Source organism: Salmo salar, chromosome 02 (assembly GCF_965601325.2).
Source record: "Salmo salar chromosome 02, fSalSal1, whole genome shotgun sequence".
NCBI lineage: Eukaryota > Metazoa > Chordata > Actinopteri > Salmoniformes > Salmonidae > Salmo > Salmo salar.
In genome coordinates this window covers 3,727,501-3,743,338 of record NC_138292.1, presented here as the reverse complement: position 1 = coordinate 3,743,338, position 15,838 = coordinate 3,727,501, and the positions used below count along the sequence as shown (strand labels likewise).

The 15,838-nt window shown below is 42.5% G+C and overlaps 1 protein-coding gene across 1 annotated transcript; it reads left to right on the top strand.

Moving 5' to 3' along the window:
- Window positions 1-899: 899 nt before the first annotated feature.
- Window positions 900-10,331, top strand: LOC123733272 (single-strand DNA endonuclease ASTE1). The gene is made up of 5 exons (XM_082968532.1): window positions 900-1,660; window positions 7,604-8,130; window positions 9,232-9,445; window positions 9,556-9,730; window positions 9,872-10,331. Exons 1-5 carry the CDS (start codon window positions 910-912, stop codon window positions 10,074-10,076), a joined length of 1,872 nt encoding a protein of 623 aa, XP_082824658.1. The 5' UTR covers window positions 900-909; the 3' UTR covers window positions 10,077-10,331.
- The last annotated feature ends 5,507 nt before the right edge of the window (window positions 10,332-15,838 follow it).

Sequence of the window (15,838 nt, the reverse complement as noted above, 5' to 3'; positions counted from 1 at the left end):
GAAACTTAACAAAAGAGAAACACATCCATCGTAATGATGCTGTAAATAGTCATGTGACTGAAACTCTTCACTCCATGTCCTCCTGTATTTTAAGTTAATAAACCTTTAACCCTTTGACCTGTTACTCCATGTCCTCCTGTGATTTAACTGTCACACCACCATAGTAGCCCACATCACCACCAGCACCACCACCACCACCAACATGTTAGCCCACACCAACACCACCACGGTAGCCAACACCACCACCATGGTAACCTCCACCACCACCACAGTAGCCAACACCACCACCACCATGGTTACCCACACCACCACCACCAACATGTTAGCCCACACCACCACCATGGTAACCTACACCACCACCACAGTAGCCAACACCACCACCACCACCATGGTAACCTCCCACACCAACACCACCACCACCACGGTAGCCAACACCACCACCACCATGGTAGGCCACACCACCACCACCACGGTAGCCAACACCACCACCACCACCACCACGGTAGCCAACACCACCACCACCATGGTAGCCCACACCACCACCACCACTACCACGGTAGCCAACACCACCACCACCATGGTAGCCCACACCACCACCACCACTACCACGGTAGCCAACACCACCACCACCATGGTAGCCCACACCACCACCAACTCCACCACCACCACGGTAGCCCATTTCTGATTGTATTATTTTCATAGAGGATTTCAATAAGAATTATCCCATTAACTTGTCTAGATCTACTCAGCATCAGGTGAAGTGACCATAAAGAGATCATGAGGGAGAGATGACGAATGGAAAGGGAAACTTAACTAAATGGAAACTCATCCATTGTAATGACGCTATAAATAGTCCTGTGACAGAAACTCTTTACTTAGAAAGACATCACATTCTAGAAGGAGCACATCATGGGTGTCCAGGGTTTAACCAGGTTCATAGATGATCATGGAGCGATTTTAACAGATTATCACTTCAGAAACAGCAAGCTGGTCATAGATGGTTCTAATCTTTACCACTCTCTTTATTTTAACTCGTGTTTGGATCAGAAGCATGGAGGGGATTATGATGATTTTGAGAACCAGGTCTGCAAGTTCTTTAAGGCTCTGAGAGATTGTGGCATTGAACCTTATGTGATTATAGATGGAGGCTCTGACTTTTCCGATAAAAAGTTTGAAACTCTCCTCCACCGAGTTCAATCAACGCTCAACACAGCCAACAACTTGTCCAAGGGGCTTCAGGGGGACGGAATAATACCAACCCTCGTCAAACAAGTCTTCAAACAGGTCCTCTCCAGCCTGAAGGTGCCATTCGCACAGTGCATCTTTGAAGCAGACCAAGAAATAGCCTCCTTGGCTGAAAGGTGGAACTGTCCGGTCCTGTCCTATGACAGTGACTTTTATATTTTTGACATCCAGGCAGGATATCTGCCCATCTCCCATTTTAAGTGGCAGAACGCATCGACGCAACGCTGGAGTTCTCAAAATTACATCCCCTGCAAACGGTACACCACAACAAGCTTCTGCAGACACTTCAAGATCAACAGACAGCTTCTCCCAGTCTTCGCTGCCATCACAGGAAACGACTATGTCAACTTGGATAAGATGGGCTTTCCCATTAGGTGGGAAGACAAGCTGCCGATGGAACCCAATCGAAGGCCAAGTAAGTTTGAACAAATTACCTGTATACCGAAGTATACACAACTACTACAGATGCATTTGGGGCGGCAGGTAGCCTAGTGGTTTGAGCGTTGGGCAAGTAACCAAAAGGTTGCTACATCGAATTCCCGAGCTGACAAGGTAAAAATCTGTCGTTCTGCCCCTGAACAAGGCAGTTAACCCACTGTTCTTAGGCCGTCATTGTAAATAAGAATTTGTTCTGAACTGACTTGCTTAGTTAAATAAAAATAAAAACGAATAATTATATATATAATACTGTAGTGAATGGTGGGGCGATCCCAGGTAGCTGGCGTGAAAGGCAAACACTCTACGCATCGTGCCAACAGGGCTAACCCACTTGCTGGGAATTGTAAGGTGGCTCGAGGATCACTACAATAATATTGTAGCCGTCATCAAGGCAAAGGGTGGCTATTTGAAGAATCTCAAATATAAAATATATTTTCATTTGTTTAACCCTTGTTTGGTTACTGATTCCAAACGTGTTATTTAATAGTTTTGATGTCTTCACTATTATTCTACAATGTAGAAAATAGTAAGAATAAAGAAAAACCCTTGAATGAGTAGGTTTTCTAAAACTGTCACGCCCTGACCATAGAGAGCCTTTTTATTCTCTAATTTGGTCGGGGTGTGAGTAGGGTGGGAGATCTAGTGTGTTTATTCCTATGTTGGCCTGGTATGGTTCCCAATCAGAGGCAGCTGTTTATCATTGTCTCTGATTGGGGATCAGATTTAGGCAGCCATTTCCCCACTGTGTTTTGTGGGATCTTGTTTATGTGTAGTTGCCTGTGAGCACGCCATAGCTTCACGTGTTCGTTTATTCTTTATTGTTTTTTTTGAGAGTTTCACTTCAATAAATATGTGGAACCCAGATCAAGCTGCGCTTTGGTTCGAGTTTCCAACGACGATCGTGACAAAAACTTTTGACCAGTAGTGTATATCTGAAATCACAAACAGACCACTGACATTCATTCTGTTTATCTGAGACAACTGGTCAAATGCAAGCAGCAGCTCACAACAAAGTGGACTTTACCATATGAAATACCATACAGCTACAGTATCTTTATTTTCATTTTGTAAACAAATACTACAAGCAAAGAAACAGAATGAAGTGTTTCCACCAGATAAGAGTTAATTCAGAGATTAAAATAGTACAATTTCCATTTTAACATATTAGAATTTCATTAGGAGAAATCAAGCAATAGCAATTCTCCTCTGCAGGCTTATTTATTTAACTAGGCAAGTCAGTTAAGAACAAATTCTTTTTTTCAATGGCAGCCTAGGAACAGTGGGTTAACTGCCTTGTTCAGGGTCAGAACAACAGATTTTTACCTTGTCAGCTCAGGGATTTGATCTTGCAACCTTTCGGTTAGAGGTGCAATGCTCTAACCACTAGGCCACCTGCCGCACTAGGCAAGTCAGTTCAGAACAAATTATTACTGCCTGGCTCGAAGCCTCTCTCTTTTGACGGCTGAAATTGAATCGGACATTCAGAGAAAGAGAGAGGTTGCGTGTGTAGTATACGTCAATGGGATGCAAAGTACGTTTCTTCTTTATTGAGTCCTCTACTAACACAAAGATACTGTTTACCAATATGGAGGTTTGGGGGCTGATAATCACTGTTTGAAATGCATTAAGTGATATCTGTAGATTTATGACTGTGTGACATGGAAACCATTTAGGGACCAAGAATCATTGGGGGAAGAGATGTGACAAAAAACTCTGCAAGAAGGCCCGTTTTATTGCTTCTTTAATAAGTACAACAGTTTTCAGCTGTGCTAACATAATTGCAATAGGTTTTCTAATGATCGATTAGCCTTTTAAAATGATAAACTTGGATTAGCTAACACAACGTGCCATTGGAACACAGGACTGATAGTTGCTGATAATGGGCCTCTGTACGCCTATGTAGATATTCCATAAAAAATCTGACGTTTCCAGCTACAATAGTTATTTACAACATTAACAATATCTACACTGTATTTCTGATCAATTTGATGTTATTTTTATGGCCAAATAATGTGCTTTTCTAAGTATTTCTAAGTGACCCCAAAACTTTTGAACGGTAGTGTATATCATGATTATTTGCATAAATTAGGAGGCCATTGCTGAGCAGTCTCTGCCATGATGTGCTGCAGCAGTAGGCCTAACAGCAGAAACATTGCTAAACCAATACATTCCTGTCCTGCTAAATGCGCAATTAAAAGATAACTACAGGAAAATATATACATTTTTTTCAGACCTCTACATTTTTCTGTTGATGTGATTTAAGCATTGACATGGACTCAGAACATCAACTTCCATTGTTTCTCTCTGAATAATTGTAATATTGAGAGTAAAAAATGCACACAAAACAGAATTTTGTGTGCATCTCTGAATAATTGTAACATTGAGAGTAAAAAACTGAAATGCACACAAAACAGAATTTGGGATAATTCAAAATCTAATTTTATGGGGCCCCCTTAGAGTTGTTATTTGACTATTAAATATTGCCAGAAAACACAACTCTTGTACAAGGAACAAGGGAAGAGTTGCAGGGTTGAGGAGAGAAGAATTTACAGATTTGAAAGCTATAAAAAAAATGAGTAGCTTGTGACATTCATTTTTCTTTATGTAGCTGTCATGCAAGAAAAGGTTGGAGATCCCTGCTGTACAGTTTTCTCCTATCACAGCCATTAACGTAACCATTGGCCTCATGGTGAAACCCCTGAGCGATTTCCTTCCTCTCCAACAACTGAGTTAGGAAGGATGCCTGTATCTTTGAGTGACTGGGTGTATTGATACACCATCCAAAGTGTCATTGATAACTTCACCAAAGGGATATTCAATGTCTGCTTTATTTTATATATACAGTTGAAGTCGGAAGTTTACATACACTTAGGTTGGAGTCATTAAAACTCGTTTTCAACCACTCCACAAATGTATTGTTAACAAACTATAGTTTTGGCAAGTCGGTTAGGACATCTACTTTGTGCGTGACATTAGTAATTTTTCCAACAATTGTTTACAGACAGATTATTTCACCTATAATTCACTGTATCACAATTCCAGCGGGTCAGAAGTTTACATACACTAAGTTGACTGTGCCTTTAAACAGCTTGGAAAATTCCAGAAAAATATGTCATGGTTTTAGAAGCTTCTGATAGGCTAATTGACATAATTTGAGTCAATTGGAGGTGTACCTGTGGATGTATTTCAAGGCCTACCTTCAAACGCAGTGCCTCTTTGCTTGACATCATGGGAAAATCAAAAGAAATCAGCCAAGACCTCAGAAGAAAATTGTAGACCTCCACAAGTCTGGTTCACCCTTGGGAGCAATTTCCAAACGGCTGAAGGTACCATGTTCAACTGTACAAACAATAGTACGCAAGTATAAACACCATGCGACCACACAGCCGTCATACCGCTGTCATGACGTTGGCCTGTGGGTAAGGTTTATGACCCCCCCCATAAATACCTCTCTCCCTTCCCCTCTCTTACTGACCCTACTGAAGGACTGCTGTCCTGTTAAATATAGAGAGTCTGGGAACATCAAACAAATGGGGAAAGGAACCATATTTTGGTAATAAAACCAGTTGGAAATATGCTTTATAACGTAATGAGTATGGATTTCATTTCAGTTGTCATCTGAGACATTATGACTGATGACAGGACGACATAAACTGTACCTGGGAAAGTATCCACCCTCTAGTTATCAGAGTCACATGGAATTGTTATGCAATTGAAATGTTTGATATTGAAATTGTTTGTTAGGAGATTAAATGTAATTTTAGCTTCCAAATGAGAGAATTGGGTTTTCATAAGGAAAGTGCCCTGCTTGATCAGTGGCCCAACCCTGTGAAGAGACAGGGGTTATAAACGATGAAACACCTCCCTCCCCCTCTCCACTATATAAGCCTTTAACGAAAAGATAACCAGGTTGTTCCAGTACGTAAGGTCTGCAGCCTCCACGTTAGAAGGACACACATGTCAAAAACAGAACTAAGCCAACCTCGGCGTGAGCTTTGGTGGCGAATGGTATGAACTTTGAGCTTATTCACTACAGAAGTGATACTTCCTAGCCGTTGAGTAGCAGCGGCCGCTGTAGACGGGGGCTAGGAAAGGACGGACGACGGATCCAGTCTAACAGACGGACGAAGATACCACCACGTATCCAATTTACCACCAGAGACATTCTTAAGAGTTTACAGGAAGATCTGTTGGCCAACCCGGCCAGCATCTACGACCAATCTACCGAAGCGCAGCTCAGAGTAAATATTTATTGCATTTTCCTTTTCCAAATGGGCGGTAATTTAGAATGCATAAGATAATGTATTTACGATAGCCTAGCTGCTGTTCCTCTGTTCCTAAATCTTCCCGCTCTTTAATTCAAGCCCAACCCCCTTTCCTTTGTGTAACCAGCCATGATACAGGTTCCGTCCACCAGGATGTTTTCTGTATGACATCATTTGTATTCGGTGTATTTGTAATTCTGTGTGATTAGTTAGGTATTTAGTAAATAAATAATTAAACCCAATTTTGTATTGCTGATTCAACTTGTTAGCCAGGGTTCGTGAAGATAGCCAAGAATTTACAACTTTCATTATGAGACTGAAAATAAGATAAGGGTTAATATTGACTGCTATCGATGTAAAATATTACTTATTATTTAGTATTTTAAGAGTTTATTCGGAAGATAACAGCTCTATAAACATTCTTCCGTGGTGCCCCGACTTTCTAGTTAATTACATTTACATGATTAGCTTAATCAGGTAATATTAATTACAGAGAAATCATTTTATAAGTTAGCATGTCATATCACTTAATCCGGCATAGCCAAAGACACGACACCGCTCAGGAAGGAGACGCGCTCTGTCTCCTAGAGATGAACGTACATTGGTGAGAAACGTGCAAATCAATCCCAGAACAGCAAAGGACCTTGTGAAGATGCTGGAGGAAACAGGTAGAAAGTATCTATATCCACAGTAAAACGAGTCCTATATCGACGAACCTGAAAGGCTGCTCAGCAAGGAAGAAGGCACTGCTCAAAAACCGCCATAAAAAACCCAGACTACGGTTTGCAACTGCACATGGGGACAAAGATCATACTTTTTGGAGAAATGTCCTCTGGTCTGATGAAACAAAAATTGAATTGTTTAGCCATAATGACCATCGTTATGTTTGGAGGATAAAGGGGGATGCTTGCTAGCCGAAGAACCCCATCCCAACCGTGAAGCACGGGGGTGGCAGCATCATGTCGTGGTGGTGCTTTGCTGCAGGAGGGACTGGTGCAGTTCACAGAATAGATTACTTCTTGAGGAAGGAAAATTATGTGGATATATTGAAGCAACATCTCAAGACATCAGTCAGGAAGTTAAAGCTTGATCGCAAATGGGTCTTCCAAATGGACATTGACCCCAAGCATACTTCCAAAGTTGTGGCAAAATGGCTTAAGGACAACAAAGTCAAGGAATTGGAGTGGCCATCACAAAGCCCTGACCTCAATCCCATAGAACATTTGTGGACAGAACTGAAAAAGCGTGTGCGAGCAAGGAGGCCTACAAACCTGACTCTGTTACACCAGCTCTGTCAATAGGAATGGGCCAAAATTCACCCAACTTATTGTGGGAAGCTTGAGGAAGGCTACCCGAAACGTTTGACCCAAGTTAAACAATTTAAAGGCAAAGATACCAAATACTAATTGAGTGTATGTAAACTTCTGACCCACTTGGAATGTTGCGAAAGAAATAAAAGCTGAAATAAATAATTTTCTCTACTATTATTCTGACATTTCACATTCTTAAAATAAAGTGGTGATCCTAACTGACCTAAGACAGGGAATCTTTACTCGGATTAAATGTCAGGAATTGTGAAAAACTCAGTTTAAATGTATTTGGCTGAGGTGTATGTAAACTTCTGATGTAAACTGTATATGTTTGTGCTTGGGAAGGGGTTGTCTTTTTCAACAAGTTGCTGAAATGGCTGGCCAGTTTCCAGGAGCAGCAGGAGGCCTTGGACAATGTGCCCAGACTCATCGTTTCTAGGAACAACCAACACAACATGGATGCTGCCCTCCAGGCCCTCTCTCGGGGCATAAAAGTGTACCAGCTTCAACCCGGTTGCCTGGAGCAGTTCTTCGTTAAAGGCAAGGCTCCTGATATCGGGCATCTCCCAGACCATCTGAGTGTCCTTCTAGACTGGACCCTGCTGCCGTTGATGAAGGGGACACTTCCGTCCACCATAATATACATTCTGCAGCTGAGGCCAGTGATTCAAGGTGTCCAAGTGGAAGATCCCAGCTTACCCAGTGGGAACAACACCTCTCGGCCCATACGGCAGGTAGTCTTCGGGCTGCTGCTGGGTGAGAGCAGGGAAGTGAAGGAGTATGACAGGGAAGGCATGAACCTGACCAGCAGCATGGTTAAAGCCATCTTGCCCAGAGCTGCACAACAAATGCAGCTAGACATGCTGAATCAGGTATGTATACATGTGATATAGTATACAGTATATCAGGTATGTATACATGTGATATAGTATACAGTATATCAGGTATGTATACATGTGATATAGTATACAGTATATCAGGTATGTATACATGTGATATAGTATACAGTATATCAGGTATGTATACATGTGATATAGTATACAGTATATCAGGTATGTATACATGTGATATAGTATACAGTATATCAGGTATGTATACATGTGATATAGTATTCAGTATATCAGGTATGTATACATGTGATATAGTATTCAGTATATCAGGTATGTATACATGTGATATAGTATACAGTATATCAGGTATGTATACATGTGATATAGTATACAGTATATATGGTATGTATACATGTGATATAGTATACAGTATATCAGGTATGTATACATGTGATATAGTATACAGTATATCAGGTATGTAAACATGTGATATAGTATACAGTATATCAGGTATGTAAACATGTGATATAGTATACAGTATATCAGGTATGTATACATGTGATATAGTATACAGTATATCAGGTATGTATACATGTGATATAGTATACAGTATATCAGGTATGTATACATGTGATATAGTATACAGTATATCAGGTATGTATACATGTGATATAGTATACAGTATATCAGGTATGTAAACATGTGATATAGTATACAGTATATCAGGTATGTATACATGTGATATAGTATACAGTATATCAGGTATGTAAACATGTGATATAGTATACAGTATATCAGGTATGTATACATGTGATATAGTATACAGTATATCAGGTATGTATACATGTGATATAGTATACAGTATATCAGGTATGTATACATGTGATATAGTATACAGTATATCAGGTATGTAAACATGTGATATAGTATACAGTATATCAGGTATGTAAACATGTGATATAGAATACAGTATATCAGGTATGTATACATGTGATATAGTATACAGTATATCAGGTATGTATACATGTGATATAGTATACAGTATATCAGGTATGTAAACATGTGATATAATATACAGTATAATATGAACATACTGCTGTTGATTCTAAAAATTCATTCTCATTCTCTTGTTCTGTTTCTTAGGCTCCACATTCAGTGCGGCTTGAGGTGTTTTTGGAAACCCTTGGTGTGTCCCAGTCCACTTTGAATGGTATCCCACCTCATCTGCGACTTCCTGTGGCTGTTACCTACTACTGGCTGAGGCACGCCCATCTCCGACCAGACCATCCTTTCCTGCAGGCCCTGCTACTAGGACTGGTGTATGGAGAGCTCTGCAGACAGAGGAAGAGCCAGAGAGGTATGGACCAGAATATGAACGGAAACACACATACAGGCACACACAACTTAGAATGTATAAATAAAGTGCGTGAAGTGCAGCCAATGACTCCTCTCTTTTTTGTGTATCAGGGTTTATAGAGGAGGGACCTGTGTTGGAGAGGCTGAGAGGGCTGATTCAGAGAGGTGCTAGTAACCTAGACCTGGCTGTGGCCCACGCCTATAGCCAATGGCAGCGCTGCATGAGGGATGGCCTTGACCTGAACCAACTGCTGTGCTTCCCTCTACCTGAGCCTCAGATTGCATGGTAACGTGTCACTTCCTAAATCAACCCTAACCGCTAACCTCTAACCTCTACAGTAGACCAGTGGTATTCCTTTACATTTTATTCTAGCCCAGCAGCAACACAGCTAATTCAACCCTCTGTTGTTTCCCTGTTGGAGTCTAGGCTGTACAGGGGTACTCTGGTGCACCAGCTTGTGGCCAAACTGAGAGGGGGGGTGACCCCGGATTCTCTCCTGATGGAAGACCCTTCCTCTGGGCAGCTGTATAGAGCCATGCTGGAAGCCATTCTCAACTCCCAGGAAACTGAGGCCACTGGACAACCTGACGGCCCCTCTGCAGATTCTGGTGCTGGAGGAAGAAGAGGATGATGATGATGATGATAAGGAGGTTGTACTGAAGTCCCAATGTCCCACTGCAAGAGGAAGGAAAGATTCAACAAAGCTCTGTCAAGTTGTAAATATAGGGACCACTATATACGGACCACTATACATCTGCTGAGTTATAGATATAGGTAACACTATATAGGGACCACTATATAGGGACCACTATACATCTGCTGAGTTATAGATATAGGTACCACTATAAAGGGACCACTATACATCTGCTGAGTTATAGATATAGGGACCACTATATAGGGACCACTATACATCTGCTGAGTTATAGATATAGGTACCACTATATAGGGACCACTATACATCTGCTGAGTTATAGATATAGGTACCACTATATAGGGACCACTATATAGGTACCACTATACATCTGCTGAGTTATTGATATAGGGACCACTATAAAGGGACCACTATACATCTGCTGAGTTATAGATATAGGTACCACTATATAGGGACCACTATACATCTGCTGAGTTATAGATATAGGTACCACTATATAGGGACCACTATATAGGTACCACTATACATCTGCTGAGTTATTGATATAGGGACCACTATATAGGGACCACTATACAATTGCTGAGTTATAGATATAGGGACCACTATCCAACTGTTAAGAATAGTAGGCAAAGGCCCAGTTTTCTGTGACATTTTAGTGACAGAGAGCATGGGTAGGAAGGCCCCACTTGCATACACACACTCATGAAGTAGTTTCACTTTCATTCACACACAGAGCATAAAGAAGAATGAACATCGATAAGAGAATTTACATTTATTTAAAGAAAATAAGAAAAAGGAGAAGAAATGAATTGGGACTGAAGTTTATTGAAATTATCATTAAAGGTTAAATATGATAAATGTTGAAAGTTGAAAACATTGGGAAATATCCATTGGGAAATATTAAAGGGGGATTAAAGTAGTGCAGTACTGGAGTACACTAAGGTTTCTAGCTTGAATTGGAAATCCACAGGACAGAACAGCCAGGCAGGAGGTGGGGGTTAGTTGGTGCTGAAAATGACCGTTATGAGCAATGGCCGCATTAGGTGTTAATGCATCATTGGAGCAGGAGTTAGCTATAATGAGTTAGCAGAAAGGAAGACTGAGGGTATAAAGGAAGGGTCCCACCTCTCTTTGAGCTAGCTAGAAGAACCTGTCGCCTGCTGGAACAAGATTTTTGCTTTCGCTTTTTAGCTTGAGATACAATTAGGTTTTTATTATACTTATATTTAGGTTTGTATTATACTTATATTTAGATTTTATTATAGTTATATTTAGATTTTTATTATACTTGGTTAAAGTATAATTCTATGAGGAATCCTTAAGGTGACGTCATTGATAGTGTGTTAAACTAGCTGTTAGAGTGTTTTAGACACCATCTGATAGACTAAGGGGCGAGACAAAAGCTGTTTATACATTGTAGAAGGTAACCTGTTTTTCTTGTTATTAAATACTGTGCTTCTTTGAAAACTCTGTTTATTCAGTTTTACACACAAGACAACACAAAACAATATAACTAATATACTCAACTAGAAGAAAATACAAATAAAAAAGAATAGCTTTAAAGATACCGTACTTTTGACAAGTTAAACACACCGGGCAGAAGGCTACAGAGGTTAAAGGGCAATCTGTAGTACAGGGACAGAGCAGACACCTCACCATTGTTCCTGTAAACAGACAAGGGATAGGGGTGGAGAAATGTAACCAATCACAGACAGTCATGGCCACAGACCAACCATCCACCATCCAAAGTTTACAATGCTTTAAGAAAAATTATAATACTCATTTTATGTAAGCGTGAACAAAATAAAATAAAATAAAACCCAGGGCAAAACAAGCTCACATTTTAGTCTCTGGTCCAGGCAAGATGAACAAGGCATCCGCAGGTCACAATCAATAAGCACATCATCAACCTTAATGCCCCCCCCCAAAAAAACACACAAAGAAATGCTCATCCAACCCTTCAGTCACAGGGGAGTCAAATACAGACTTATTTTAGTTTTAATATGAATGACATCAGAGGATGGACTGTTAAAAGTAGGACCGGAATGGAGCCCAGGCCTCATAAAACAGTTTGGGGTTCCCATGTGTATTGAATTACATTTTTTATAGTTTCAGAGAGCACAACACATCTCCCACCCAATATTTATAAGATGGGGGAGCTGCCATCTTCCAGTTCTGTAGTATTAGCCGTCTAGCTAAAAGAGCAACAGTGTCCAACTGAATTCTTGACAGGGGGGTACCTATGGGCAGTACTCCAAAAAGGGCTATAAGGGGAGACGGATCTATAACAGTGTCATATATATCAGAGAAACATTTAAATATTAATTCCCAGAAACCTGACAGTCTGTCACAGCCCCAAAACATATGAGACAGTGTGGCTGGTTCCGTTTTACATCGGACACAGGTAGGATCAAAATCAGATAATGTTCTTCCCAGTTTGGCCCCGGACCAGTGGATACGGTGAACCACCTTGAATTGAAGGAGGCTGTGTCTAGTGCTAAAAGACGATGAATGCACCCTGTGCAGCACAGATTCCCAGGGTTCTGAAAGTCATTAATGATTGCATATACATCTGAAATTGCGCCCCTAGGAAGCTTGTTCAGCTCAAAGATGCTCTCTATAGCTGTATTCGCAGGCCTATGGGGAAATTCAGGTGTGTTAGCTCTGACAAAGTTCCTAGTCTGGAGATAGTGAAAAAAGTGGGATTGGGGGAGGTTGAACTTTTCCTGTATCTGAGCAAAAGAGGCAAATGTATCATCAAAGAATAATTGGGCTAGTGAGGAGAGGCCTAGTGAGTGCCAGATGCCAAAAGTTTGATCCTGTGAATTAAAAAAAAGATTTTGGAATAAAAATGGGTAAACATTGAAATAAAAATAGAAACTTGTGCAACTTGGGCAGCCTCTCTACACTGGCTTCCTGTTAAGGCTAGGGCTGATTTCAAGGTTTTACTGCAAAGCATTATATGGGCTTGCTCCTACCTATCTTTCCAATTCCGTCCTGCCGTACATACCTACACGTACGCTACGGTCACAAGATGCAGGCCTCATTATTGACTCTAGAATTTCTAAGCAAACAGCTGGAGGCAGGGCTTTCTCCTATAGAGCTCCATTTTTATGGAATGGTCTGCTTATCCACGTGAGAGACGCAGACTTGGTCTCAACCTTTAAGTCTTTATTGAAGACTCATCTCTTCTGTAGGTCCTATGATTGAGTGTAGTCTGGTCCAGGAGTGTGAAGGTGAACGGAAATGCACTGGAGCAACAAACCGCCCTTGCTGTCTCTGCCTGGCTGGTTCCCCTCTCTTCACTGGGATTCTCTGCCTCAAACCTTATTACGGGGGCTGAGTCACTGGCTTACTGGTGCTCTTCCATGCCGTCCAAAGGAGGGGTGGGTCACTTGAGTGGGTTGAGTCACTGGCGTGATCTTCCTGTCCGGGTTGGTGCCCCCCCTCGGGTTCGTGCCGTATGGAAGATCTTTGTGTGCTATACTCTGCCTTGTCTCAGGATAGTAAGTTGGTAGTTGAATATATCCCTCTAGTGGTGTGGGGGCTGTGCTTTGGCAAAGTGGGTGTGGTTATATCCTGCCTGTTTGGCCCTGTCCGGGGGTATTGTCGGACGGGGCCATAGTGTCTCCAGACCCCTCCTGTTTCAGCCTCCAGTATTTATGCTGCAATAGTTTATGTGTCGGGGGGCTAGGGTCAGTCTGTTATACCTGGAGTATTTCTCCTGTCTTATCCGGTGTCCTGTGTGAATTTAAGTATGCTCTCTCTAACTCTCTCTCTCTCTTCTCTCTCTCACACCAGCATAGTAGCCCTCATCACCAATACCACCACCACCAACATGGTAGCCCACACCAACACCACCACGGTAGCCCACAACTCCACCACCATGGTAGCCCACAACTCCACCACCATGGTAGCTCACAACTCCACCACCATGGTAGCCCACACCATCACCACCATGGTAGCCCACAAATCCACCACCACGGTAGCCCACAACTCCACCACCATGGTAGCCCACAACTCCACCACCATGGTAGCCCACAACAACACCACCACGGTAGCCCACACCAACACCACCACGGTAGCCCACACCTCCACCACCATGGTAGCCCACACCAACACCACCATGGTAGCCCACACCAACACCACCATGGTAGCCAACACCACCACCATGCTAGCCCACAACAACACCACCATGGTAGCCCACAACAACTCCACCATGGTAGCCCACAACTCCACCACCATGGTAGCCTACAACAACTCCACCATGGTAGCCCACAATTCCACTACCATGGTAGCCCCCAACTCCACCACCATGGTAGCCCACAACATCACCACCATGGTAGCCCACAGCAACACCACCATGGTAGCCCACAAATCCACCACCACGGTAGCCCACAACTCCACCACCATGGTAGCCCACAACTCCACCACCATGGTAGCCCACAACAACACCACCACGGTAGCCCACACCAACACCACCACGGTAGCCCACACCTCCACCACCATGGTAGCCCACACCAACACCACCATGGTAGCCAACACCACCACCACCATGCTAGCCCACAACAACACCACCATGGTAGCCCACAACAACTCCACCATGGTAGCCCACAACTCCACCACCATGGTAGCCCACAACAACTCCACCATGGTAGCCCACAACTCCACTACCATGGTAGCCCCCAACTCCACCACCATGGTAGCCCACAACATCACCACCATGAGAGAGAAGGAAAGGGAGAGGTTGTATGTGTAGTTTACGTCAATGTGCGTGTTTGTGTTCATACTCATGTGGGAATGTGTGTGTGACTAGTTAATGTACTGCTGCATTTCTGTCACGGCTGTCTAGGACCAGTGGAGATGTGGAATCAGGAGCAGGAGACAGAGGGCCGGAGCAACTGTGTTTTAATAATAATAATAATAACACGCAATAGCCGTAGGGCACAGGGCGCGTGGCGAAGTCTGCCAGGGGAAAACACCTTCCCAAAATAAGCGCACTGAAAAGGAAAAAGCGCACGGGGCGCAGCCCGGCAATATAATAGATAATAACAGTTTTCCAATCGCAACTGTCCTGAGTGGACAATAAACAATCCCGCACAAGAACCCCAACTGAAAATACACCCTAAATAACCCCCCACTAATGACAAACACAAAACAGGTGCGAGATACAGACAAAAACAAAAGACACAGAAACAACGATCGGTGGCAGCTAATAGGCCGGCGACGACGACCGCCGAGCGCCGCCCGACCGAGGAGGGGCGCCACCTTCGTTAGATACTGTGACAATTTCAAAGGTTTCTGTCGTATCTCTTCCCACAAACGATTCTTGGTCCCTAAATGGTTTCCATGTCACACAGCCTGAAAATCCCAGTCATGAATCTACAGATATCACTTCATGCATTTCAAACAGTGATTATCAGCCCTGTCACGTCCTGACCAGTAAAAGTGGTTGTTTGTTATTGTAGTTTGGTCAGGGCGTGGCAGGGGGTGTTTGTTTAGAGTGTTTCGGGGTTTGTTGGGCTATGTTCTATGTTAGTCTATTTCTATGTTAGTTCTAGTATGTCTATTTCTATGTGGTGTTTATTGGGTTGACCTTCAATTGGAAGCAGCTGCTCCTCGTTGCTTCTAATTGAAGGTCCTATTTAAGAGGGGTGTTTTCTTCTATGGGATTTGTGGGTAGTTATTTCCTGTTTGTGTTCGTGCACCTGACGGGACTGTTTAGTGTTGTTTTTGTATAC